Below are 25,479 nucleotides of genomic sequence, written 5' to 3'. Positions count from 1 at the left end.
TGCTCTAAGAGTTAGTTAAGCTATTCCTTAAACACTCCTCCCACTGTAATACGGCTAAAACAGTCCCAACCCCCACCATCAATCACTACCTTCGGGAGGTAGAACAGACTTGAGTCCTGAATTCGAACTCCGCTACTTTCTAGCTAGGTGGTCTTGGGTAAGTTACTTAACATCTCAGATACAAAATAGGGATCATAAGATCTACAGTGAAGGACTAAGATACAGAGTGGGTTGTTGTGAAGGTAGAGTAGGTGTTCCCCTCTCTCTACCTGGTGACATATTATCCAGCCTACAAAGTCTAGCCTGGGATCATTTCTCAAAGCATCTCCCCTGGCTCACCACCACTACCCCATAGTTTCCTTTCTCAAGTCTCCACACAGCCTACATTAAAACAGCTCCCTGAGCTGCTGATTCAGATTTGTCTTTCCCGGTTTCCACACTATGAACTTCCAGAGGAAGAGTTCGTGTTTTATTGACGTTTAACCTTAATGACCAGCACACACTGGGGCTTAAAATGTATTAGCTGAGTGAATGAGTACAACTAGTCAGGGCCCAGGGAAAATGGTGTTTCGATCCACTCAGACCATTCATTATCTGTTCGTATTCTGAGGTTCCACAGAAGTGTCTTTGTACTTCTATGACACATTAGTTATGAGCTTGTCCTATTTCATTCCTCCCCTAGATTGTGAACTGCTAGTATTATCTATGTCCTCATCTGCCATATAGAAAGTACTCTATCTGTATTTGAATAATTGAGTTGACTGATTGGATTACAAACTATTTCAACCTCCCTGGTCTATTCATTCTTTCAGATCCTTCCCAGGCATGTATGCATGACGTAGGTGATTATTTGTTTATTTTAAAGATTTTTAATTTTAGGGGTGCCTGGGTGGCTTAGTCGGTTAAGTACCTGACTCTTGGTTTCGACTCAGGTCATGATCTCATGGGTTGTGAGACTGAGCCCTGCATGGGGCTCCACTCTCAGTGCGGAGTCTGAGATTCTCTCCCTCTGCCCCTCCCTCTCAAATAATAAATAAATCTTTAAAAAAAAGGTTTTTAAGTACAACCCCCCCCAATGTGGGACTCGAACTCACAACCCCAAGATCAAGAGTCCCATGCTCTACTGACTAAGCCAGCCAGGCGCCCCAAGGCAGGTGATTATTTAAATCTCAAGGAGTATCCTGGTAGCTTATTTAAGCCAAAAGGTATACCAAGGGTATCAATATAACTAAAATGCACCATGAACTTAATATTGACACTAAAACAACTTTTAAGGTGGACAAATAATTTTATTTTGTGCATGCAAATACATGTCAAGTACTGCAAACTTTTTCCATCAATTTTCTCTCAAACACTGAAAATCATGATGCTCTATTCTGTGAACAGCCAAAGCTAATATCGCTTCACTTCAGTGCTACAGCAAAAACACACAGAATTCACCCTTTGCTATTCACTACCATCACAACCCTCATTGTTCCATCTCTGCCCTCCCCCCATACACAGGCCTTATAAACCCTAGCCGTCCCCCATTTAATCCTATTCCTACAGCACAAAGGGAAACATTACAATTTGGAAATTCAAATTGAAGTAAGTGGAATAGAATTTATTCCCATATATATTCCCCATTTCATTGTACAGAATTATTTTAAATTATAGTTTTAAATAGAAGCTGAGTATATGCCTTAAAAATGAGCATTAAATCCATCTTAGAGATGGTGCCTGCTTTTTACATGATGGGTGTACACCATCTTTAATTTCATTTACATTTCAATCGAACAATAGATTTGCAAAGAAAATGTCTAATACAGACGTAAAAATATTCACACTAGAGCTTCACAATCGGTTGTACAATTGACAAACAGGCCTCTTTTCCCAAACTTTCCAGCTAAGCAAATTTATAAAATGTAATCAATGCAACAAGAAAAACATTTCTCTTTCACTTCCAGGGAAAAGAATATGCAATAAACAGTATAAATGCAGACAGCAGTTGCTGCAAGCGAACCACGATACTCCCAGTGGCTGTACAGTGGGGATGTGCGGTACAAAGAGAAGCCACATGTGTTGTATCACAACTACAGTATAATTGTTTGCCCAGCTAAGAGAATGCATGCACTTCCATGCCTTGGGTTATAAAGTGAGGCCTAATTCTCGACAGATTGATGGAATATATGCAAATGACCTTGGCTTTTGGCAGTACTAAGTGCAGCCAGTGTCTATGTTCCACTGGTTTGAGGATATTTTTAAAATTTTATTTAAAAAAAGAAAAAAGTTGCCAATTTCGGATTTGGGGAGATAACTGCTCTTGGAGTAGAAATAAGACTCCACTCAAATGTGGGGTGTTCTCATCAGTGGCCTTGACTCCTTGTATTCCCTTGCCAGCAAAGGGATACAAAGAAACTGCTAGTATGAAGGAATAACTAGCAAATGTATTCAATTTATCCAGAAAATGGGATACTCCTTGAGCATGTTCATTTGTGTTCTGCTTGCAGAAGGGGTTCTTATGAAGGAGTTACAGTAAGTGATCCCATCAATACTCTTCAATCACTAAAACACAAGGAAAGTTCTCCCAGGAAACTAATACATAGTTGCAATGCAACTTTTCCCTTTAACTGCTCAGTTACCAATACTGGTGACAGTCTGCTCAGAAAACGACACAGAGAAGCTAGGGAAGAAATATTCAGATTCAAAGTTAAAATCACATGCTGAACCTGATCATTACAATTCCACCCCTGTCAACCAAACAACATGGGCTTTAACATCTAAAATGCAAGAGCAAGCTAGATGGTTTTTAGAACAATGTTTTCAAATGTTTAAATGATCCCATTTTAAATTCCTAGAAATTGCTGTGCATCCTGTGATTTTCTCAAGGCAGCATGTAAAACTGGGATGTGCTTTATATACTTTGAATCAACTCGAAATTTGAGTGAAAGTGACTAGATCCATACGAATAGGGTATTTCAGTTCTCGTATAGGAGGTGAGGTTTCTTTTATTCTCTTGTGAGAGTAAATAACTGTTAGGAAAAAAATCAGTGCCACTGACCCTGTGAAGTACTACCTTCTCTTGAAAATTCTCACACACAAACTCCATGCATGACGCTGGCTTATCAGATGGTACCGAAAGGAAGTCATGGCAGGAAAGGCAAGGGAATCTGCTCTGCTCAGGTACCAACTAAACAAAATACATACATCACTTTCTCAGGTTTTAGAAAATGACCTGGACACTACAAAAGAGACCTACTGAGGCTACATTCACAGAACCTGAATGAGGCACACAGCCTTCAGAGTGGGACTTAGAAATGGAAAAACAAACACAAAAAGTAAAACAAACGCCCCACCATTTTCCCACTTTCCAGACCTCAGACTACTTTTTCCTAATTAGACCACAGGCACCATATGCAGTTTAATTACCAGCATTACCACCTTTCCTCTCCTATTGCCTTATATACTGATTTCAAACATTTGTACATCACAACATGTTGGTAAAAGGGTCAAATGACAGGGAATGCACCCAATTTTAAAAAGTCACATTCTCGGTCTGATTTATATATGTATTTTTTCCTCCATGACATCAGGGAGTAACTTTTTGAAGAAGGATCAGAAAAATTGCTCTTTCTTCTAAAGGGGCAGAGAACCAATGTCTTTCCTTACGTGAAACCCACCATGAGAAACAGAAGATGGTCACTACACAGATAAACGATGCAATACAGAATAATCCCAACACAGAAACAATTCCTATGTTGTTAGTGAGAACGAGAGTAAGCTTTTAAGAACAGGGAGTTACTGTTTTATGGGATCACCTGCTGCAAGACAAGCATTATTTTAATATAAATGTTCTGAGACATACCAATAAGATTGGCAGGTATATACATACACTGATGCAAATGTAATTTCACTGGACAAGTAGGCAAACACCTAAGCAGTTTATCCCAAACCCCTCCAGCAGAGCACAACCAAGTTTCAAAATTTCAATTTTAAAATTAAAAAGATAAGGTTAAATACACAAGATCAATTTATGTAGTATATATTCACCCTCAGAACGTGCTGAAGATGTTTTGCGTAGTTCTGTTGCACAGAGGGTTCTTTCCCTGAGGGCACATAAGGAGCTCTCAAACTGTTAATAGGTCTCTATTTTGTAACAAAATAGCAATTTTAAAATCTTAAAAAAAAATACATTACCTTCAACATGGAAGATCTCACTATTTAAATATCCATGAAATAGACATACTGGTTTGCATATCCTTTTTGGAAATACAAACAGCAAATAAAGTACATTGGAAGCATTTTAAATGTAATAAGCGCATATTTATAGAAGGGTTCTGATATAAATTATATAATAATCATGTTCCTGTAATATCCTAGGCTAATTTATAATGTCAGAAATAAGTTAATGTAACATGGTTTAAAACTCTTGTTCCTATTCATTTCAGGTTACAGAGTGAAATAAATAAAATGTTTTGTAGGGAGAGGGAGCACTGGCCATGGCAAAAAGGTACAGTACTAACCGAAGGAAACGAAGTCAAGGCTACTGTGCTGTTAGGCTACAAACAAACATCTTCATACATTTGAATATTAAATAAATGTGTAAGATCTTCCATACTGACACCAGAATATCAAAACTACCCCTTTGTTTCTCAGGTATATTTACAACTTATCAGTCACCTTATGAGCATGTTCATTAAGACAGGTATCAAACACCAGTATTTACTCATTCTGATCAAGAAATTTCAGGGAAATGTCAACCCTCCCGCCCCTGGAAATGTGCACAAAACTTTTTATCAAAATCTTATCTGATACAATGCTGTGGTTTTGTAAAACAACTAAATAGCTCAGACGACCAATAACATGATCCTGTTTAAGCATCTTGCTAGCAGGAAAAGCCCTTACATACAGTACACCTGGTGAAAGATCAGCTTGGCTTAAAATATTCCAGTACAGTTTTCAGAGTAAACAACTTCACAGAAGTTAATTAAAAAAATAATAATAAAAGTCAAACTAATCTCAAAGAAACCGGGGGGAAAACAAAGAGACAAACTATAGGTAAGATCACCAGAAAGGAATGCCCAGCTTTTGTTTCCAAATGTTGACTGAAATTTAGGTTTCAGTAAAATACCTCCCACAAATCTGGGGCATGGCTGGTTGAACATACTGCATACTTCCAGATGCCAGGTCCAAACACTTTTCAGTCACATTTAGCAGGGCAGAAATTATTCGTGTTTTTAAGTATGAATAAAGGTTAGCCAATGTTCTATTATTACATGGTTCATAGTCTTATCAACCTAACAGTCAGAAAACAAGGAAAATTAAACCCCAACGTGAAGTAACAATAAACAATATTTAACCGAGATATTGCAATGAACATCCAAATTAATTAGTTTAAATTAAAAAAAAAAAAAAACCAGCAATACCATCTTGTTAGTCAGTGCAAACGCTACATACAGGGTTTTCTTAAGAAAGCTGAAAGCACCTGATTCTTTTGCCAAGTCATCAGATTCAATAATGTACAGGCTTAAATCTGCATTTTAAAAAACTGCCATTACATTAGTGCATAATTTATCAAAATTGTAAAAACGATTCTGCATAACTTAGGAGAATTTAATATCTAGTACATCAGCTGAAAGACTTAGGCACTTGGTTATATATTTAATTACTTACTTCAACAAGTAGCCTGTGTATAAATATTAACAAAGCAGAAACTATTCTTGAAAAATGGAAAATTAAAAAAAATTTCAATGCTACAGATAAAAGCACTGCACCACACTCCTACATATAATGCAGTAAAGAAAGCTAGTATATAACCCTGTAAAATTCTATGGTAAGAACATCTAACTCCACTCTTCAAAGTAAAAGAAAGAAAGGAAGGAAGAAATAAAGAAGGAAAAGAAAGAAAAAGAAAAAAAATCCATGCAAAGTCCCATGAAAAAGATAAATAAAGCAGCTGGAATGAGATGGAAATTTCTCTCAGCAAAACATAAAATAGAAATAAATAAGTTAATTAAGTCTACTTTCACTAGATGTATCATTGTAGGATCCTGCTAGTTTAATAACTGAGTTGTTAATTTTCTATAGAAGCCATTTAAAATAGGAAATGGCTCAGTTACTGCACCGGATTGCTACAAACTCATAAAAAGCTGCTTGAAGCTTAAGTTAAATGTCCAAATTCCAATCACCTCTGGAAAGTGAACGTGTTACCCTAGTAAAGTAAATTTTCTTTTTTTTTTTTCATAATGCTAATGCAAGAGGGCTTGAAGTATCAAAGAGTCCACAGGAAATGGATGCCCCCAGTAATATCTTTTTTTAAAAAAAATATACATTATATAATATATATTATATATATAAAAAGCTAGTGTAAATGCTTCCATGGTATGGTCACAAATTTGAAAGATGAACCTCCTTTCAGCTGTTAACCATCTTCCCATTTGCAACAGGTTTTAAAAAGTCGTTTTTATCTTCAGACATAACATGAGTTTTCAGAATGAGGTTGCCAACACTGACAGACGTGGTGATGGGGAGGCAACTTGCATTGCTAATGGACACTGGGAGTGGCTGGCTAAAGCAAGAAGTTACCGGCAGAATTGTTTTTTGCTCCTCCCTGGGAGAAAATAAATGACATTGAAAACAAATTAGCTTTAAGTGAAAACTTTAAAGAATAAGTATACATGCTTAATACAAGTTGTAACAACCTTAAGAGCCCCTAGCAAAGGCATGTCTTTATCACTAAAAAGTATCAGCACTCACTAAAAAAAGTCCCATTTTCCAAAAATTGTATTAAAAAAATTAAAGTACTGGTTAATTTAAGGCCAACAAACTATTAAGTTCAAGACTAACCCATATTTTTGGCAGTAATTACATAAAATGGCAATATTAAATCTAAGAATATCTTAACATGAATTTATTAAAAAGGGAAACCCTACATCTAGGTTTTAATTCTCCATTTTGTCATTTAGAAGTCTGCCTACCAGACTGAGAAAGTATAACCTGATGCTGGAGCATGAGGAAAAACTTTTATCCCAACAAAAAGCAAGTTTCAGGCGACTTAAGTGGGCTACTTTGTTCAAATTTACCTCTTCTTTCCTAAAAATCCAGACTGACCCAATCATTTTCCTATTACATAGGGTCTTCCCCTTACAGGATAAAGCCAAAAATGCATTTAACACTGCATCTATTTCTCTTTAAATATTCACAGCCTATATCCACTGGTTAGGAATTATCTGTCTAACACTCACAGAATCACATGGTCTTCACCTAAACTCTGTCTCTTCTGCTCCAGCGGCTCCTTTTGGTGCTGCTGGACCGGATGCCCATTTTCCACTGCTGTTCCATTCAGCAACTGATCATTTTGAGGACTGATACCAAGCTGTATGTCCAGGATCTCCTAAGAAAATAAAATGTTAATCCTTCACTATGAAAGCACTTTATACTTTCATTTCCAATGGAATAAAGCCTCCTAAATATCTAATTGTAGTACTTACTTCAATTTGTTCACCTTGTCCATCAGGTTCATCAGTATCAAGTGCCGAAAGCTCTAACTCAATATCCCTATCAGGCTTAGTATCGCTTGCATCTTCTGTATAATCACTCTGTAATTAAGAAAAATGCTCATTTTATACCTGTGGGAAACCCCAGCTTTCCCTTAGATTAAAATGGGAATCCCAATGATTGAAATAAAGAATTATGTAAGAAATCTGGTACTACAATTTTATTTCTATTCTGAGTTTTAAAAGCAATCATCCACCAGAAAAAGGCACACTAACATGCACTAAGTAATGGCAGAAACCAACAAAACAGCAAACAGCAAATACATTAAGCACGAAGCTGGGAGAAGCTTTACCTCTCCATTTCTCAGTTCAATTTCCTTGCTTAGAAGATTTAAGCTAAGGTGACGGCCTTCATCCAGGGAATTCCACTTCTGTTGCATGGCCAGAGCATTGGCCTCCCTCTGAAGAAGCAATGAGTTACTCTTGGCCTACAGGAAAGGAAAAAAAAAGTAAAGTTAGCTTCTAACTGCCATTTTTTAAGAATTCAAAGCTGAGCAACACAGAGCCTACCTGCTGAAGTTCAATGCTCAAAAGGTCTCCAGTACTGGAATGCTTTCGATGACCAGATAAATCGGTAACAATGAATCGGTCCCTTTAAAGAGAAACATGTTTACAGTTATAAAAATGGAATCAGGAAGCACCTAAAGCAGTAATGGCCATATGCCATACATGTTTTCAGTAACGCATCAACAATGAAAGTTTCAGTTGTCATTCCAAATGTAAATTTTTTCAGAAATTTGTTATATAGCTAAAAGCATACTTCATGAATAATTGGGGGTAGGATCTATACTCTGAGGATAACGTACAGTCTGAGAATAGAGAATCCAAGAGAATTCAGAGTAACATTACCGTTCAATATAGTGTGCTGATGATGTGGCCTCGTTACCATATGAACTCCACCTTGAATCAACAGCATTGACATAAGGAACATAATCTACAGAAATGCAGGAAAAAACAATGATCACAAAAGTGAAAAATCAGTATATAAATGTGAACATATACATATATTTTTAAAGATTTTATTTATTTATTTGAGAGACAGAATGGGAGAGAGAGCATGAGCAGGGCAAGGGGCAGAGAGAGAGGGAGAAGCAGGCTCCCCGCTGAGCAGGGAGCCTGATGCGGGACTTGATCCTGGGACTCCAGGATGATCTGAGCTGAAGGCAGTTGCTTAACCAACTGAGCCACCCAGGTGCCCTGTGAACATATATTTTTAAGAAAAGATCTCTATTTTATCCAACCAGCCATGTTCTTCTGGCTAAACCATTTAATTCTGAGCTGCCTGGGATTATTAATGGATGGAAATGTTCTGTACCTCACAAAATGAGGATTAAAAAGCACAGTGTTAGAACATATCAGTATTAGTAAGGTGGATTACCTGATACACTGATAGGCTTAGTGGCACTTCCTTGGGAAGCAGTGGCCTGGACAGGATCCGTGGTATGGTAACCTGTACGTGAAGATCTGGAAATTGCACCCCATTTTGAGATGATAGGTCCATCACTAAATGGAATTATTGGGTCTTCTTCTTTTGTCCTTCTCTGGGTTTCAAATAAATGCACTCTTCTCTTAACATCTCCACTGTCCAGGTCCTGCATAAACCAAAGAAAATTAATAAAGGGATTGCTGGCAATTACTTCAGCTAGTAATACAGATACATGCTTTCAAAAGACATGTAATTAAGTTTTCTGGTAAATTTAACACTAGCTATAGATCTCTATGGTAATCCAACATCTATTTTAAACCACCGAACTATGCTCAAATAATTTAAACATCAAATGCAATTTATTTCAGACTTACCTAAATATAACTCTGTTGCTTACAGAGGAAGTATATAGCAACAATATGAAGATGAAAGCATTCAATCACTCTAAAACTTCAGTCAACATGCATGATATCCCCCCGCCCCCCCCAAATCATACCATTAATACAGCATTTGAATTAGCAATTACATCTCTGGGTTCTGAATCGATGGCATTTATACAGGAGCCTATGGTGCCACAAGACCAGGGAGAATAATGAGAAAGATGATCTTCTTCAAATTTTGTACCACTCACGCTCTCAGAGAACTGATTGAAAAAAAAAAAAAGCATAGTCAATTAGTACAAATCAAACTTACAAACTTGTAACTAATACAAAGTAACAATTATAGAATATACAGGACTTCATATCAATTAAACCTTCAATAATTAATATAAAAAACTGTCAATAGTAACAAGTAGTATCTATATTCTTTGTGTTTACATTATTCATGAATAGAAAATAGAATGACTTCTGTTTTTACTTTGTTCTTTCAGTACACATAAGAAACCCCTGACCGATACTATCAAAACCAATCAACAAATATTTACAGCATGCCTCGAATATGGACAAGGTACTCCAAAGAATGAAAAAAGCAAAAGAAAACACATACACACACCACAGTCCATAGTGGTAGTTTATCATTCTCTTGAGAAAAGACCAATATGAGACTATGGGAACAGGGGTGCCTGGGTGGCTCAGTTGTTAAGCATCTGCCTTCGGCTCAGGTCGTGATCCCGGGGTCTTGGGATCAAGCCCCGCATCGGGCTCCCTGCTTGGTGGGAAGTCGGCTTCTCCCTCTCCCACTCCCCCTGCTTGTGTTCCCTCTCTCGCTGTCTCTCTGTCAAATAAATAAATTAAAAAATCTTAAAAAAAAAAAACTACGGGAATATAGTGGATAAACCATGCAGGATTAAATTTAAAAAAAAAACACAAAACTATGGGAATATAACGGATAAACCATGCAGGATTAAAAAAAAAAAAAACACTCAAAGGCAGCTTTCTGGAACTAGAAGAAAAAGTGTACAAATTTTAAAGGGACTGTCAGAATTATTATAGGATCAGAATATTAAAGTTGTAATAATCATTAAATCTAAGTTTACTGATTGTACAGATACAGAAAGCCAAGGCCAAAAAGGTTAAATTACTTATACGAAGTCACACTGCTAGCAAACAGCTGAGCTGAGTGTCAGGGAGATAATTTTTTTTTTTTTTAAAGTAATCTCTACACCCAACGCGGGGCTTGAACTCACGACCCTAAGATCAAGAGTCATATGCTCTACCAGCTGAGCCAGCCAGGCTCCCCAGGGAAATACTTATTTCTTGAAGTATAGTATAAAAAAAATGTAAATACATTTTTGTATCAAGCAAGTGGCAACTCATATTACACTGCTGTCAAGATGTTTAGCTGCTTTGAAGAAGTCTTTTTTTTTTTAAAGATTTTTTAAAAATTTATTTACTTGAGAGAGAGAACGAGTTGGGGAAAGGACAGAGGGAGAAACATATTCCCCACTGAGCAGGGAGCCCAACAAGGGGCTCGACCCCAGAACCTTGAGATCATGACCTGAGCTGAAGGCAGATGCTTAACCAACCAAGCTACCCAGGTGCCCTAAAGGAGTCTGTTTGATGAGAAATTTGGATCTAGTTTAAAAATTCAATGGTTTATTGAAGTATTTATAGATGAAAAAATATGTCTAAGATTACTTCAAAATAATACAGAGGGAAGAGGGGGTACAAATGAAACAAGACTGGCTAAGTAGATAATTAGGGGTGATGGGTAGATGAGGTTTATTATATACTATTCTCTCTACTTTTTATGTGTTTGAAATTTTTCATATAAGATTTTAAGAAGTTTTTTATTTTAGAGGCTGTAGGAATGGGAAATAAACCAAACTAGAGGAATTAAAAAAAAAATGGTTTGTTCTACATAAAAAAGTACTGAAAACAACAGGGCACACTGAAATGATCCTAGTACAAAAACTTGTTCTGTAACAAGAACAACAGTTAACAGTGACGGAAAACTGCACAAATAAAACAGTAAGCATTTCTGCACCTTTTGTGAAGTAGGGAAGAAATGCCTCTGCCAGATTTACTACCTGGGCAAATTACTTAATTTCTCTGAGTAAGATTCCTAAAAAAAATAGAGATTTAATACCTGCCCCCTAAGATTTTTGTGAGAATTAAATAAAATAGCATTAGTACAGTGCCTAGCTCAAGTAGGTGCTCAATAAATGGTAGATACAAATCCTATTAAAACCAGAAAAACAATGAGAACTACACTGCTGGAAAGACTCAATTCTTGGTGGGAAGAGGACTGTTGACTTCATGGTCTTCTGAGTCTGACAACGCCTAACTGTAGTGCTCATTACATGCTCAGTGTTCACAGAACTAAGCAGACTCGACTGCACAACAAACCACTGCAAAATGGCCAACACAGCTAAGCCTGGTTTGAAGGAGTGCTCTGAGGTCAGGTGTCTGACCTGTCCTTGCAACATCAAGTGATTAAGACCTTTCTTACATCAGTGCGAAAGTCTACACTGAATAGAGGAGAAGGTGGTGTTGGTGACTGTGTTGCCACAGGAAGAGTTGAAGAGACAAGAGGTGCTTTCTGAGTGTGGTACTGTGCCCACTGCTCTGGCTTTCTTCTTATCTGCTCCTCGCAACTGGTCTTCAAATGACCACAAGGTTCCTAAGGGGGGATAAAAGAAACAATCTTAATCATCTAGGGAGCAGTAAATAAATTTAACTATGCTCTGTGGAAATAATGTTAACAGTTTATTATATCGTTGGGACCAAAAAAAAAAAAAAAAGAAAGAATACAGTAGGGAAGTCACCTTAGCCTGTTCTCCATGCATTTAAATGAAAGGGTTAATATTGAGTCCAGTGATGTTAAAAGTAGTATCCGAGCACTCAGTTTTTCTGGTTTAGGGAAGTCATTTCTCCCTACATGGGGATAATGAAAATAGGCCCTGTCCTATTTTGGAGATTTCTTTTTACTTTCCCCTCAGTTTCCTATCCAAGCATAACATTTATTGAGCATTAATATGTACCAGGTCCCATTCTAAGGGCTTTGCTTTTCTGATTTAATCCTCACAACAGCCTTATGAGGTAGGTACTACTATCACTGCCATCAGACATGAAGAACCTGACAGAGAAGTCATGTAACTTCTGTCCATCACACAATTCATAAGTGGAGGAGCCAGAAACTGTACCAGGGTGGTAGGACACTGAGTGTGACAGCAGGCTCTTACCCACCACACGACAGTAGCGCGCTCCTATTTCCGTCATCACTTACCCTTGGTAAAGGCACACTTGTCCTTGGCTCGCTTGGTGGCTGACAAGCCACGGAGTAATACGCATCTAGTGAGTTGTATCTGTCTCGCAAGGATGCCTGGTAAACAGACGAGGGCATCACATCCATTGGAGGTAAGGAACTGCTCCGAATAATGTCGTCTCGCGGGTAAACCGGTGGGCGCCAGATGCGCCTGCTGTCGTACACGGGCGCGTACATTCCAGAAGGTACTGGAGGAACTGGTCCATATGGCTGCGGAGGAGGGGGCTGGTAAGGAGAAGAACTCATTCGATCTCGAGGGGAAAATGTGCTGTATTGATCAGCATATGGCATAGAAGCAGGCGGGAGGGAGGACTCTGGAACATGACTGGACCTCACAAAGCGAGGAACACAGGGAGCCACACCGGCCGGCACCGTTGGAGGGGGTGCGTAGTAGCCTTGAAAATCAGAAAGAGGAATACTTAATGTAATCTTAGTAAAATCCAACATTTTACAAAGGTTTAAGTCTAAGGCAGCCTTTAATGTGGGAAAATAAAGTAAGCTTTGAACCTTACTTAATTACCCCTGCTTTAGAAAGAAACTACATACTTTCAAGATGTAACTACTATATGAAAATCATTAAAGTTCACTATTTTGTTAAACTGCTCCTCAAAAACGCAAGACAGAGCTATTAACAGATGGCTGGTAAGTTTCCTTCTAGGGCATCTATTGCCACAGGTTTTGGATTAAGTAATTAGTTACATTATTGACTCCTAACTTTTGGGGAGCAGAGATTAAAGAGCTTTCAAAATCTGTAAGTTGTGCATCATCTTTCCAAAAGTATAGATAAGTATATATAAGCCAAACATTCTGCAAACTGTTTCAAGAGATTCACAAAACTCCCTGAAGTTCATCCATGGACCCTAAATTTGATGCATGGGAAGGAGAATCTTAAAACTACGGGCACGTAGAATCATCGATTCTTAGGGCAGAAAGAAAACTTAGTCCAAAGCATTAATTTTTTTTTTAGTAGGCTCCATACCCAGCAAGGAGCCCAACACAGGGCTTGAACTCATGACCCTGAGATCAAGACCTGACCTGAGATTGAAAGCTGTATGCTTAACCGAGCCACCCAGGCACCCCAGTTAATTTCTTAATGTAGATATTCTAGGTAAGTGATTCACTTACTTACCTAAGGACAACAAATGTTATATCAGTTTTTTTTTCTTAGAACTATCTAAAATTACTTACCTGTCTGTGGGTACTGTGGGACTTCAAAGGGTATCTGAGTCCTTGGATCTTGAAAATACTGAATGTTTTCAGAATGCTGAGGATATACTGGTACTCTAGTTATAAATGGGCTGGATTTTGGAGGCACAGAATTCAGCTCTGTTCCAACATTAGAAGGCCCAGCTGAGGTAGCCGCTACATTACTTACAGGAGTCTTGGGTGGAGAGCCAATTTTACTGGAGAGATAATTTATCAAGAACAAAGAATAAATCACTGTCTGTAACTGTTGTCTTCCTCAGAAGGAATTTTTCACAAAATTATATAGTGAAACCATTAACAGGAAAAACTTTAGGTACTTCCATAGCGAAAAATTAGGCAATGAATTCCATTGCCACCTTCCACTGCTCATTCATAGAATCATAGTAACAGATCTCATATTCTGGCAAAGGCAAAAAGAAATGCAAACAAATCCCAGGCACTAATGTGACCCATCAATCCCTTTTTACTCATTCTTAAACAACACATTTTTCCTAGAGAAAATAAAAAAAATTACTGTTCAAGAAGTTCTCAACAGAAACAATATACAGTTAACCCTTGAACAACACAGGTTTGAAATGCACAGGTCCACTTACATGCAGATTTTTTTCAATGAATACAGTACTATAAATGTATTTTCTTCACATTTTCTTTTTTTTAAATACCTTTTTTTTTTTAAGTAAACTCTACCCTCAATGTGAGGCTCAAATTCATGACCCCAAGATCAAGAGTTACATGTTTTACTGAGCCAGGCACCCCTCCTTATGTTTTCTTAATGACATTTTCTTTTCTCTAGCTAACTTTACGGCAAGAATACAGTACATAGTATATATAACTAAAAAATCTGTGTTAATCAACAATATGTTATCGGTAAGGCCTCTGGTCAAGAGTAGGCTATTAGTAGTTACGTTTTTGGGAAGTCAAAACTTGCACTCGAACTTCGGACTGCACAGGGGTTGTGTTGTTCAAGGGCCCACTGCAGTCCACCAAAATTCTTTGGGACAAAGAAGACAGACATGTAAAAGAAAGGTTGTTCTATTAAGAGCTAGACAGACATTCTGAAATGTAAACTCCTTGAGAAAAGGCCATTTTTGTCCTTTTGGGGAGGAAGGGGCAGAGGGAGAGAGAGAGAATCTTAAGCAGGCTTCAAACGAGAGAATCTTAAGCAGGCTCCAAACCCAGCAGAGAGCCTGCTGTGAGGCTAAATCTCACAACCCTGAGATCGAGACCTGAGTCAAAATCAAGAGTTGGACGCCTAACCCACTGAGCCGCCCAGGGGCCTCATTTTCGTCCAGTTTGTTAATTGCGGTCTCTCCAGATTTTTGTTAAGTGTTATATCTACAAGAATTCCTGGCACACAGTAGTTACTCAGTAAATATCTGTTGAATAAATGAAACAGTTCCTGCCACATAGTAGGTAGTCAGTAAATAACTAGTGGATGATCAAAATGCCAATATATGTTACTCATTAAACTGAATACATAAACTTTTTATTATTTTTTTAAACAAAGGATTTTCTTTGTTGAGTCACCAAGCAATCAGCTCCAGGGGATCTCATCATGGCTTTCTTATGTCCTATTAAGAAGTCCAACTTTAGGGCACCTGGGTGGCTCAGTCAGTTAGGCATCTGCCTTTGGCTCAGGTCTTGATCCCAGGGTCCTGGGATCGAGCCAACATTGGGCTCCCTGCTCAGTGGGGAGTCTGCTTCTACCCTCTCCCTCTGCCCCTCCCCCCTGCTTATGCTCTCCCTCTCTCAAATAAAATCTAAAAAAAAAGTCCAACTTTAAGAGCTTAGATATGTGGTGGCTCCAGAAAATGCACTTGTTAATGATGCAGGAATTCAGTATGCTGCATCCCGAGTAGAGTAGAGGGTTTTTCTCAAACTAGAGAAGCCCTTTTAAAGCTAGAATATAAACAAGGAGTATGGGCTGCTTTTAAGTCTAACACAGCAGATTAGTCTAGCAGATGTTTACTTCTATGTGTAAAATGAAAATAACTAAGGAACTGTGGGTAATAATAGTAGATACAAATTTACTGACTTACAGTTTGAAGATATTTTAGGGCTATGTTTATTCTTTGCAGTTAAAGGCAACAAGGAAAATACTTAGGATTTCCTTTTAACAGTAATATACTAACTTTTATTGAGCAATTATTGAGCACATTCCAGGCACTATGCAACGTGCCTTACACAGGTTTTCTGGTCCTTCTATATGAAAATGTTATATACTATAAAATTTGGTAAGTACTTTGAAATGGCAAAGTTTTAGACTTGTCAGCAAAAAGGTATCAAAATCCATGACAAGATTCACAGATTCACAGCCTCATGAGATTGTGTAAACTATCTGTAAAAATCAGACTTAAGGAAAACGCTAGCCTTCGGTCACATTCCAGTCAGGCAGCTAGATTCCTACAGCTGTAGCCTATAGGACTTTCAGGATTCTATGCTCTTCTGCAGCATGCCTCTCCTGCATACACGATTTTGCCTGTGATGCTTGCTGTACTGAGGAGTCCTTCCTTCCCAACTATCCATGTTTCTGGAACTAGCTCAGGTATTCTCTAAGGAGCCTTCCACAATAACTTCCTGCAGAATGGTATTCTTTTTTTGTGTTCTAGTAATACTTGGAACACAACTGCATTATAGTACCTCTCAGAATATATTATATGGTCTGTTTACATCTGCATCCCAAACCACACTGTAAGACCCATCTTAGAAGCAGGGAGTAGTATTATCTAGTTCATTTTCATTACATTTCCACCAAGTGGCTGGTTTTGGGCACATGGAAGATCCATAATTTTTGAATGAATGATTCAGATTTTTTAAAAGTTTTCCCTACTCTTATTATCATTTAAAAAAATTGAGATATAATTTACCTTTTGAAAGTATACAATTCAGTGATGTTCTGTATATTCACAAGGTTGTACAAGGACCATCACCACTAATCCTGAGACACTTCCATCAGCCCTGAGAGAAATCTCTCCTTGTTAGCATTCACTCCCCAGCCCCTGACAACAACTCATTTACTTTGTCTCTATGGATTTGCCTCTTCTGGATAATGACATAAATGGAATTCTGTAACATATGGCCTTTTATATCTAACTTCTTTCACTTAACATAGTTTTCAAGGTTCATCCATATTGTAGTATGTACTAGTACTTCACTCCTTTTTTATGGCTGAATACATTCCACTGTATGGTTATAAAACAGTTCTACATTACCTTGCCAAAACCCTTCAAAAGCTCGTTTTCTAAACATATATGTAACACAAGGTCTCCATAATCTGGCGCCAACCTATCTATCTAAACTTATTTTAACCAGTCCCTAACAAAACTTTCAGTTCTAAAGGGCTGGTCTCTTCAATATTCCATATAATTACCTAGTATTACATTATCATATTACATATAATTTCCTAGAAAGCATATAATAAACACTGATAGGAGCAACAAAATCTGAACATGTTAAAACTCAGATTTTAAGACCCTAAAACAATAGCAAAGCATGAGATTTTAGAGGTGGAAGTAACTTTTCAGATTGTTAGAAAGTTGTAAAACTTTTTTCTTAAAGCACCAAAACCTTTTCTTATGCTGAAACCCAACAATATTGGTAATAATAACAACAGATATTTATTGAGTGCTATTTGGCAGGCATCGTTCAAAGCATCGCACTTAATTCACAAATCTGCACAACCAACATATGTAGTAGTTGCTATTATTGTACAAATTTTATGGATGAGTAAACTGAGGAAGACAGATTAATTGGCCTAAGATCAAACAGCTAGAAAACAGTGAGCCAGAATTTGAACCCAGAGAGTTCGGCTCCCAAGAGGCCCCTCTTAACTACCACACATCATTATAGAGTACAAAGAGGAATTGTTCTGACTGCAGCAAAGGCTGGAGACTCACCTTGCTTAGGTTTCTATTTAGTTCCTTTCTGGCACTTCTATGGACTCAATTCTAAAGTTCAAAGAAGTGTGGGGAAAAAAAAAAAAAAAAAACAATTCTGGCCCAGCCTCTTTATAGTCGAGGAAAACAAAACCCAGAGCTGAAGTGACTTTCTAAGGTCACAGAGCTATTCAACTGCAGAACGAGGACTAGCACTCAAATTTTTTGGCATTTAGTGCTTTTTCTACTATGTGAAACATTCTGCATAAAAATTCTGATTAACTTCTTTTCCATAGGATAAATAAAAATATTCAAGCATTTCTAAAAAACTCACAGTAACCATTTTTACCTAATACTTACTTTTCAGTGACAGATTCTGCAGAAGGCCCAGTAGCATTCTGACCATTAGTGCCAACCTTCCCCACCTTCTTCACAGTCTCCAGAGCTCTTAACGTACTGTCAGTACTACGTGGGATTAGCTGGGAAACACTGTTTTCTGCATTTGAAATTCCGTTTGTACTTGGAACAATTTTCCCCGTTGTTTCAGTACTTCCTATGACAGAAATGACATTTCCGGCTGTGGTTGTGACAGTGTTGTTTACACCAACTTTATTTAGAAGAGGAAATGTTCTTACAGTTGCATTGATCTTTTTGTTCCTTAATCGATACCTGTTTCAAAAACAATCAACATATCAGTGAATATTTCACTAAATCTTACCCTGAAAGGAGAAAAAAAGAAGACAATGGGAAAAGATTTAAATAGGAGGAACAGCTTTAAAGAAAAGTTTCTTCAGCTAAATATCAAATACAGTCTACATCAAACTCTGCTGTGATAGATGCCACATTAAAATACATATGCCCCCCCACAAACATATATGTAGGCACGTAATTAATACAGCAAGCAAAATACACATGTATTCAAAGAAGCCTTTTGAGGGAATAAGAGATTCTTTTGAAAATTTTATATAATTGGAATATAAAGTACATTATATAAAAATGAAAGGAACCATACCAAATTTATTTAGCAATGCAAAATGAAGAGAAAAGGTATGAAAAAGTTGGCAAAATTCTGTTATTACCAAATGATGAGAGCATTATATAAATTTAAAAAAATTATGAAACCAAAACTCATTCTTAAACACTATACCAAAATATGAAAATTTAGTATATTTTTCAGATTAAGTTTATGCCTTAAGTAAAAAGGATTTTGATTAAAGACTTTTCCGATATTAATTTCAGGGTTTTATTTATATAACAGGTGTTATTTATATAACACTCTTAATATATAAAGCAATTTGATCTTGGAGTCCATTTAAGAAAATTTGTTTCCACTTGTACAATTCAAAAACTTCATTATAATGTAGTCCTAGTCAATGTTTCGTCTAATACTTTAAAGTGATGAACTATTACACGAATAGAAAAACGACTACACACATTTGAAGTCATAATTACATATGCCTAAATTAATCTGATATTAATGTTATACATAAGCAAACATATGGTAATTAAATATAAATAGCGTTCGTGATGAGCAATGCCTTCACAATCCCCTCCCTCTCAGCCCATCAGTATCTACAAACAGCCTCATTATTCAATCCTGCTCTTTTCCCTCCCTCCCACTCCCCCCCACACACTGAACAGAGGCATGTGGAGCTCAATAAAAGACAAGTGTCCCCGGACGAGACTGGCTGAGGATGCAGTGACAGAACACAAAGTTAAAAAAAAAAGAAGACAATAGTTATAGCCAATCTATATATGTCATCTCAGAGATTCTGGGGAACCACCGATTATGAGTAGGGTACAAGCAGACCTATATTTTAGAAAGGCAGTTTGGTGATGTGGAGGGGCCTGCACTTTCCTCAACATGCTCTCTGAAACCTGCTCTTCATTCTTCATCTCAAAGGTTCTTGCACAAAATACCCAGCTGCTCCTTGCTTTCCATCCTCAAAGGACAAATCTCAGCTATCCTTAAGATTACTCTGGCAGGCAAAAAACAAAGGTTTAATTGTGAGTACCTTAAAAGAGAAGAGTTGTAAGAAGTAAAACCTTAACTAAGGGAGGTAAAGTAAGTGACAAGTTCAGGATACATACTGGACTTCTAGCAACTAGGCAGCTAAAGACTTGGGCTTAGGATCTGGACCTCACACTTGAAACAGCCACTTATTTCCTATTCTTTTAAAATCATCTTTGAGCTCCCTGAAGTACTTACTCCCTGACTTACCCAGCTTTGAATCCACTATCTACCATTAATTCCTCCCTCGTAAGTACCTTCAACTCCCCCTGTTGGAACTCACCTGGTAAAACCCTATAATCTGATTCTTCACTTATTCTCTTATGCTGGGCCTGCTCCCTGGCAGCTGAATGTTGGTGGAGAAAAACTATGCCATCATGCTCTCTAGACTCCCTTCAAAATTATGATCAATTTTTTAAAATGGCCAAGCAATACATTAATACACTTCTCTACTAAATTCACTTTCCCATCTCTCACATCCTTTCCACCTCCACTCTCCACAGCTCCTCCACCACTGATGATACTGCCTCCCACTTCAGAGAAAATAGTTGAAACCAGAAGAGAATGACTTCTTTCACCACCAAGTCCAGTAACCCTCCTGCATCTGTAACTACATGCTCCTCTGAAAAAGGGATGAAGAGCTCCTGCTCCTAACTCAGGCCAATCTTGCCACTTGGGTTCTACCAAGGGCCCATCTCCACTTGAGCCCCAGGTCCCAAGCCCATCTGCCTTTGCAAAGACTCCACTCCTGTAATGATCTGTTGTTCTAGGGCACCATCACTTCATTCAGGTGTCTCCTTACGTGTCATATCCTCTGTGATACCTTCCGAGACCATCTTATCTAAAATATCTCCCCTTTCCCAATCGTTCTCTTTCTCCATACCTTGTGTTATTTTTCTTCATGGCACAGATCAGTACCAGATATTATGCTTTCTAATTATTTGCTTTGTGTCAATATTCTCTACTACAATGTAAGCCCCATGAGAGCAAGGATTTTTGCCTTTCTTACCCACCACTCTACCTTCAGCACATCATACAGTGCCTGTGCATACTACGTGTTCAATAAATATTTGCTGCATGAATGTGGAGTAAGCCTCTAACTTCATATGGCCAAGAGAACGAACTACTGATTCTCTACCCCAAAAGCATTTCCCATCTCAGTAAAATACACTACTTGGTTATGCAGGTCCCAAACCTTGGAGTCATTCTTGATTTTTCTCTTTTAAGTCCACATTCAATCTATCAGTTCTATCAACCTTACTTCTGAAATACATCCCCAATCTGATCACTTTTCATCATTTTCATTACTATGGTCCTAGGACCAAGATACCAATCTTGTGCCTGAACCACTGTAGTAATTTAATTGGTCTCCAGCCATGCAGACACTTAGTGACATTTCTATGACAAAATTAAAATCTCATTGTTGTGGGTTGGCTGGCTGGCTCAGTTGGTAGAGCATGCGACTCTTGATCTTACCAGGCTCCTGAGTTCAAGCCCCATGTTGGGCATAGAGCTTACTTAAAAAATAAATAAGATTTGGGGTGCCTGGGTGGCTCAGTTGTTAAGCGTCTGCCTTCAGCTCAGGTCAGGATCCCAGGGTCCTGGGATGGAGCCCTACATCGGGCTCCCTGATCCACGGGAAGTCTGCTTCTCCCTCTCCCACTCCCCCTGCTTGTGTTCCCTCTCTAGCTGTGTCTGTCAAATAAATAAAATCTTTAAAAATAAATAAATAAGATTAAAAAAAAAAAAAACCCTCATCGTTGCATTTGAATAAAACCCTACAATGGCTTCCAAATTCCTCACCGTGGTCCATAAAGCCAGTATGATCTGGCCCTTGCCTACCTCTCCAATCTTATCTTTTGTTGTTCTTCTCATTCTCCATCTTCCAGACACACTGGTCTTGTTTCTAGTTCTCACGCATGCCAAGTTTGTTTCCACCTCAGACGTTCTTAAAGTATTTTATCAGTAACTGAAATTGTGTTTACATGTTTACTGTTCTTCTTCCTCCACTATAAGCATCTCAAATAGTACCTGGCACTTAACAATCATTTTTATAAATATTTGTTGAACTGGTTGATCCCAGGCTTTTGACACTCTCCAGAATGCAGCAACTCTTGGAAACACGATTCTAATACTCAGGAGACTGTTGGGAATTTACATTTAGTTTGGTTAGAGAGATGCATAGTAGTGAAAGCAGGCTGGAGTAAAATTTATTTAAGTAAAACAAATGTTTGCTCCTGGTGTATTATGTGAAATAAGACAAAGGTTCTACCCTCAAAAACTCAGAGATAGGTAGCAACATGTATTTTTTTAGCCAATAGGGTAGTGACATCTTCCACTTCCTTAATCCTTTGTATCATCCCGTTTTTTCTTCTTTTTTCACACAGCAACAAGGACTGTGAAGCTGGTTGGAAATAGGAATTGTAGATTATTTGCTCTTTCAACATAAATGTACTGAATTTACGTATCGGATACTTGCTAAGTGAAAAAAATATCAAGATTAATTACCCATAGGATAAATGAAGTCCAGTGAAAATACACACATGCAAATAAATAATTGCAGTATGACAAGAGAACTGGATGTTATAAAGTATAAAGCACTACACCGGCACAGTGAAGGAAGCAACTAACACTGCCTGGGAAGTCAGGATCCTCAGAAGGAAGTTGACATCTGAGTATGACTAGGAACAGGAGCTCTCCAAATAGAGAAGAGAAAAGCATATGATATAGAGGAACAACATGTGCAAGGGAAAGAATGAAAGAATTTGTGTAGTAGTAAACAGTGATTAACAAGATGTACCTTAAAAAAATAAAGACTGCAAAAGGTAGAGTAAGGCTGGAAAGCTAGATTAGGACCAGATCCTGTGATCTCCTGAGGAACCAATTTAGAATGTAAAACAGAAGATGGACATGATTAGATGCTTATTTGCCAAAGAAAATCTCGGTAGCAATGAAATAGCCAGGTTGAATATAAGGAGATGCCAGGTTAAAGGCCATTATAGTACTAAATGGATAAATTGGGTAAACACATGTGAAACACTAAAAATGGTACCTGACACCAAGAGGGACCAATTAATTTGGCTATGATTATTATTTTTATACTACTACTGTTATAATTTCAGACAAGAGATAATAAAATTCTGAAGTAGGTAATGGAGATGGAGAGTAGAAAGCAAGCTTGAAGATATAAGAGATAAAATGGATTTTCAGCTGGGGTACCAGTTATGGGTGGAATGGCAATGAAATCAGTTTCTCCTCTTTGTTAAGTCTAAGTACACCCAAGCAAGGTCCCCTAAAAAGTTCTACTTTCACTAAGAAGCTCTATTTCAGGTATGGGCAAGCTCAATAGATCTCCTAGAGTCTCAAAAACCAGCCCAATGTAAAACTCTGTATTACAGAGATGCTCAGACTGGGTGCAAACAGCATCTTTTTGTCTTAGGACTCCTACAACCTCTCTAAGCTCTTCCAGTAGGGGGAAAAACAGAGAAGAGAAGCATGTTTCTACTCTTCTTTTTAATGCACACACACATATCATCTATCATATTGCTGCTGCTGTGGAGCTCATTATATACAGGGCCCAGTGCTAGCAACTGAGGAGAGGAGACCGTAATCAACAAGATGGATACCGTCCATTGAACTTACACAGCAACAAGGCAAACAGTCAACAGATCAGGGGTCAGCAAGCTACCTCTTGTGGGCCAAAATTGCCTGTCTGTTGTAAATGAAGTATATAGCTATGCCCGTTTTATGCACTATGGCGGCTTTTTTGCTACAACGGCAGAATTGAGTGGTTGTGACAGTTCACTGCATGATCTGCCAAAATGAAAATATTTACTATCTGGACCTTGACATAAAAGTTTGCCAACCACTAAAATTTACCATTAAGTTAACCATAATTTTGATAAGCATGATAAAGAGGAACCTGGTTTAGTATGTAATATTGGGAAGACCCCCCCAAAAAAGTGAAGGATAAGCTAGGCAAAAGAAAAGCTCCAAAGGCAAGGCCCCAAGGAACAGCATGATGTAGAAGACCTGAGGTGGGAAGGAACATGATGCATTCCAGGCACTGTCAGAAGGTAAGCGTGGCCTGACTACAGAATGTAATTCAGGAGCACTGATGAGATCAGAAAGGTAGGTATATAGATGATGCAGGGTCCACAATCTAGATTTTTTAACTTTATCCACAGGGTAAGGAGAAACCACCTGCTTCTCATTATCTGCAATGAGCTTAATGTATAAAGTTCTCCCTGTTTTGTGGGGAATGATGGGGTTGGGGGTAGGCAACAATAGCTGTAAGACGACTAGTTAGAAGGCAATGGCAGATCGAGAAAAGGGGATGATAATTTAGACTATAAGGATGGAAAGAAGAATTGAGAAACATACAGGCAGGAAGCTGAACTGACTTGTTGAATAAGACAAGCAGGTGAGAGAAAGGTGACAAAAATGGTACCTTTAACATGGTATCTATAACTGACTAGACAGGGTTCACTGGGGGAGAGCAGAATGAAAGGTGGGAGAGGATGTATGGGAGGAGAAAATTAGCTCAACTTGAGCTTCAAGTGTCTAAAAACAAAAGGGAGATGTCTACTAAGAGCTGATACACAGGCTGCTTCAACAGAAAGGCTGGAATCAATTTTTTGGCAACAGGGGTACCTGAGTGGCTCAGCTGGTTAAGTGTCTGCCTTCGGCTCAGACCATGATCTTAGGGTTCTGGGACCTGGCCCGAGTTGGGCTCCCTGCTTGGAGGGAGGGGAACGGGACAACCACTGCTTCTTCCTCTCCTTCTCCTTTGCCCCTCTCCCCCGCTCATGCTCTCTCTCTCGCTCGCGCTCAAATAAAGAAATAAACCCCAAAAAACAAAAAACAGAAACTTGGACAATACATATGGCAAAAAGACCAAAAGCCATAAGAAGAAAAAGTATCTGCTGTACTGTTTTACCTGGGACTTTGCCGTTATCTTCAACTGAACCTGAGCAAATAAGATCGCATGGAGGGGTGTTTTATTCTGCACAGGTGCTTAGCAAAAACATGGATTCCAGCTATACAATGCTTTAAAGTATGACACTTGAATAAGGTTCTAAAGCACTTATCATGTTAATCTTGCTCCCAGAAGCGAGAAGGTATAGTTTCAAAAGAAAAAATTATCTTGCAATCTAAGGAACTCTACAATGTGAACTTAATCACATCTGCGAAACCCACCACAAACTTTGCGACTACACAGGACACTTTCATAATGACCCCAAATTAAACCCATATGAAAAAGAATTTTCATAACTTACTTTTCAAGCTCTTCCTGAGAATGGGCAAAAGTACAGTTTGTTCCTCGGGGACACCCTCCTTGCTGACGCAGATCTCGGCACATGCTAGTCTTGTATTTGCTGTTTGGCTGAGGCTACAAAAAAAATCAGTGTGTGGAAAAGTGAGAACTCTTGGGATTTCAGAATTTTATGATTTACCGCTTTAATTCTTTTTCATGTTAGAGAAGTAATGCTTATGCTGAAGCAACTGCCATTCCACCATTTCCCATTAGGCATTACACACAGGGTAACTCTGAACTGCCATTTTAAATATTCCTTCTGAGGATTATCTGAAACTGGTTCAAATGTTACATCTATTTATTTGTCAGGCAACATAATGTCCACAAAAATACAAGATTTTCTCCTCAATTCATTGCTGTCTTAAAATGATACCAAAACAAATGATTTAAAAAGCACTTAA

At 38.1% G+C, this 25,479-nt stretch overlaps 1 protein-coding gene across 3 annotated transcripts in view; it reads right to left on the bottom strand.

Moving 5' to 3' along the window:
• Positions 1 to 1,268: 1,268 nt before the first annotated feature.
• The window catches only part of RC3H2 (ring finger and CCCH-type domains 2), a 49,543-nt gene continuing 25,332 nt past the window's right edge, over positions 1,269 to 25,479 (bottom strand). The window contains exons 9-21 of one of the 3 annotated variants that reach the window (XM_027615000.2): positions 25,041 to 25,153; positions 18,111 to 18,419; positions 13,858 to 14,072; positions 12,631 to 13,064; positions 11,854 to 12,024; positions 9,458 to 9,604; positions 8,914 to 9,127; positions 8,385 to 8,469; positions 8,046 to 8,127; positions 7,829 to 7,963; positions 7,470 to 7,577; positions 7,224 to 7,372; positions 1,269 to 6,589 (exon numbers count right to left, since the gene is read on the bottom strand). In XM_027615000.2, coding sequence (XP_027470801.1) covers positions 6,394 to 6,589; positions 7,224 to 7,372; positions 7,470 to 7,577; positions 7,829 to 7,963; positions 8,046 to 8,127; positions 8,385 to 8,469; positions 8,914 to 9,127; positions 9,458 to 9,604; positions 11,854 to 12,024; positions 12,631 to 13,064; positions 13,858 to 14,072; positions 18,111 to 18,419; positions 25,041 to 25,153 — 2,358 coding nt within the window. In that variant the 3' untranslated portion in view covers positions 1,269 to 6,393. The remainder of the gene's footprint in view (positions 6,590 to 7,223; positions 7,373 to 7,469; positions 7,578 to 7,828; positions 7,964 to 8,045; positions 8,128 to 8,384; positions 8,470 to 8,913; positions 9,128 to 9,457; positions 9,605 to 11,853; positions 12,025 to 12,630; positions 13,065 to 13,857; positions 14,073 to 18,110; positions 18,420 to 25,040; positions 25,154 to 25,479) is intronic. The other 2 variants (XM_027615002.2, XM_027615001.2) reach the window with 2 other exon arrangements.

Source organism: Zalophus californianus, chromosome 13, assembly GCF_009762305.2.
Source record: "Zalophus californianus isolate mZalCal1 chromosome 13, mZalCal1.pri.v2, whole genome shotgun sequence".
Classification (NCBI taxonomy): domain Eukaryota; kingdom Metazoa; phylum Chordata; class Mammalia; order Carnivora; family Otariidae; genus Zalophus; species Zalophus californianus.
This window is presented reverse-complemented; position numbering and strand designations above follow the sequence as displayed.